The 626-nt window shown below is 61.3% G+C and overlaps 1 protein-coding gene across 2 annotated transcripts in view; it reads left to right on the forward strand.

The window, feature by feature from the left end:
- The window catches only part of BMP8A (bone morphogenetic protein 8a), a 45875-nt gene that overhangs the window by 21753 nt on the left and 23496 nt on the right, over positions 1-626 (forward strand). The window contains exon 2 of one of the 2 annotated variants that reach the window (XM_008565853.1): positions 57-246. In XM_008565853.1, the coding sequence (XP_008564075.1) occupies positions 57-246 (190 nt within the window). Of the gene's footprint in view, positions 1-56; positions 247-626 lie in introns of those variants that run through there. The other variant, XM_008565855.1, reaches the window with a different exon arrangement.

Genomic DNA, 626 nt, shown 5'->3' on the forward strand with positions numbered 1-626 from the left:
GCACACCCAGCTCTGCCCACTCGTTGTGACTGCCCGACTCCTGCTTTGTCTTCCAGTGGAACGCGACCGGACCCTGGGCCACCAGGAGCCCTACTGGAAGGAGTTCCGCTTTGACCTGACCCAGATCCCGACAGGGGAGGCGGTCACAGCTGCTGAGTTCCGGATCTATAAGGTGCCCAGCACCTGCCCACTCAACAGGACCCTCCACGTCAGCATGTTCGAGGTGGTCCAAGAGCACTCCAACAGGTGACTTCCCCTCGGCCAGGTGCCTGCCCCACCTCATGGTGTCACGGTCAAGGCTCAGGCCCCCAGCCCCCGAGGGGGTGTGAATTCTCCAGAGGAGGAGAGGGGAGCTTCCTGGGAGAACAGCCTCAGAGACGAGGAAAGATGCTTGGCCTGAGGCCTCTCGGCACTGGTGGAGAGCCCAAGTGACAGTCCTAGCTTCAAGTCCCTGCCTTGCCATCCTGGCTGTGGGACCTTGGATGGGTCAGTGAGCCTCTGAGCCTCAGTTTCCCCATCTAGATACAGGTGCAGTAATGCCTGTGTGGGTTGACTCAGTGAGATGAGGCCCAGCAGGACCCAGCCCAGAGCCAGGGCGGGCAGATGCACCAGCGAAAGGACATAGG

The sequence above is a fragment of the Galeopterus variegatus genome, unplaced genomic scaffold, assembly GCF_000696425.1.
Source record: "Galeopterus variegatus unplaced genomic scaffold, G_variegatus-3.0.2 Scaffold209, whole genome shotgun sequence".
NCBI classification, from domain to species: domain Eukaryota; kingdom Metazoa; phylum Chordata; class Mammalia; order Dermoptera; family Cynocephalidae; genus Galeopterus; species Galeopterus variegatus.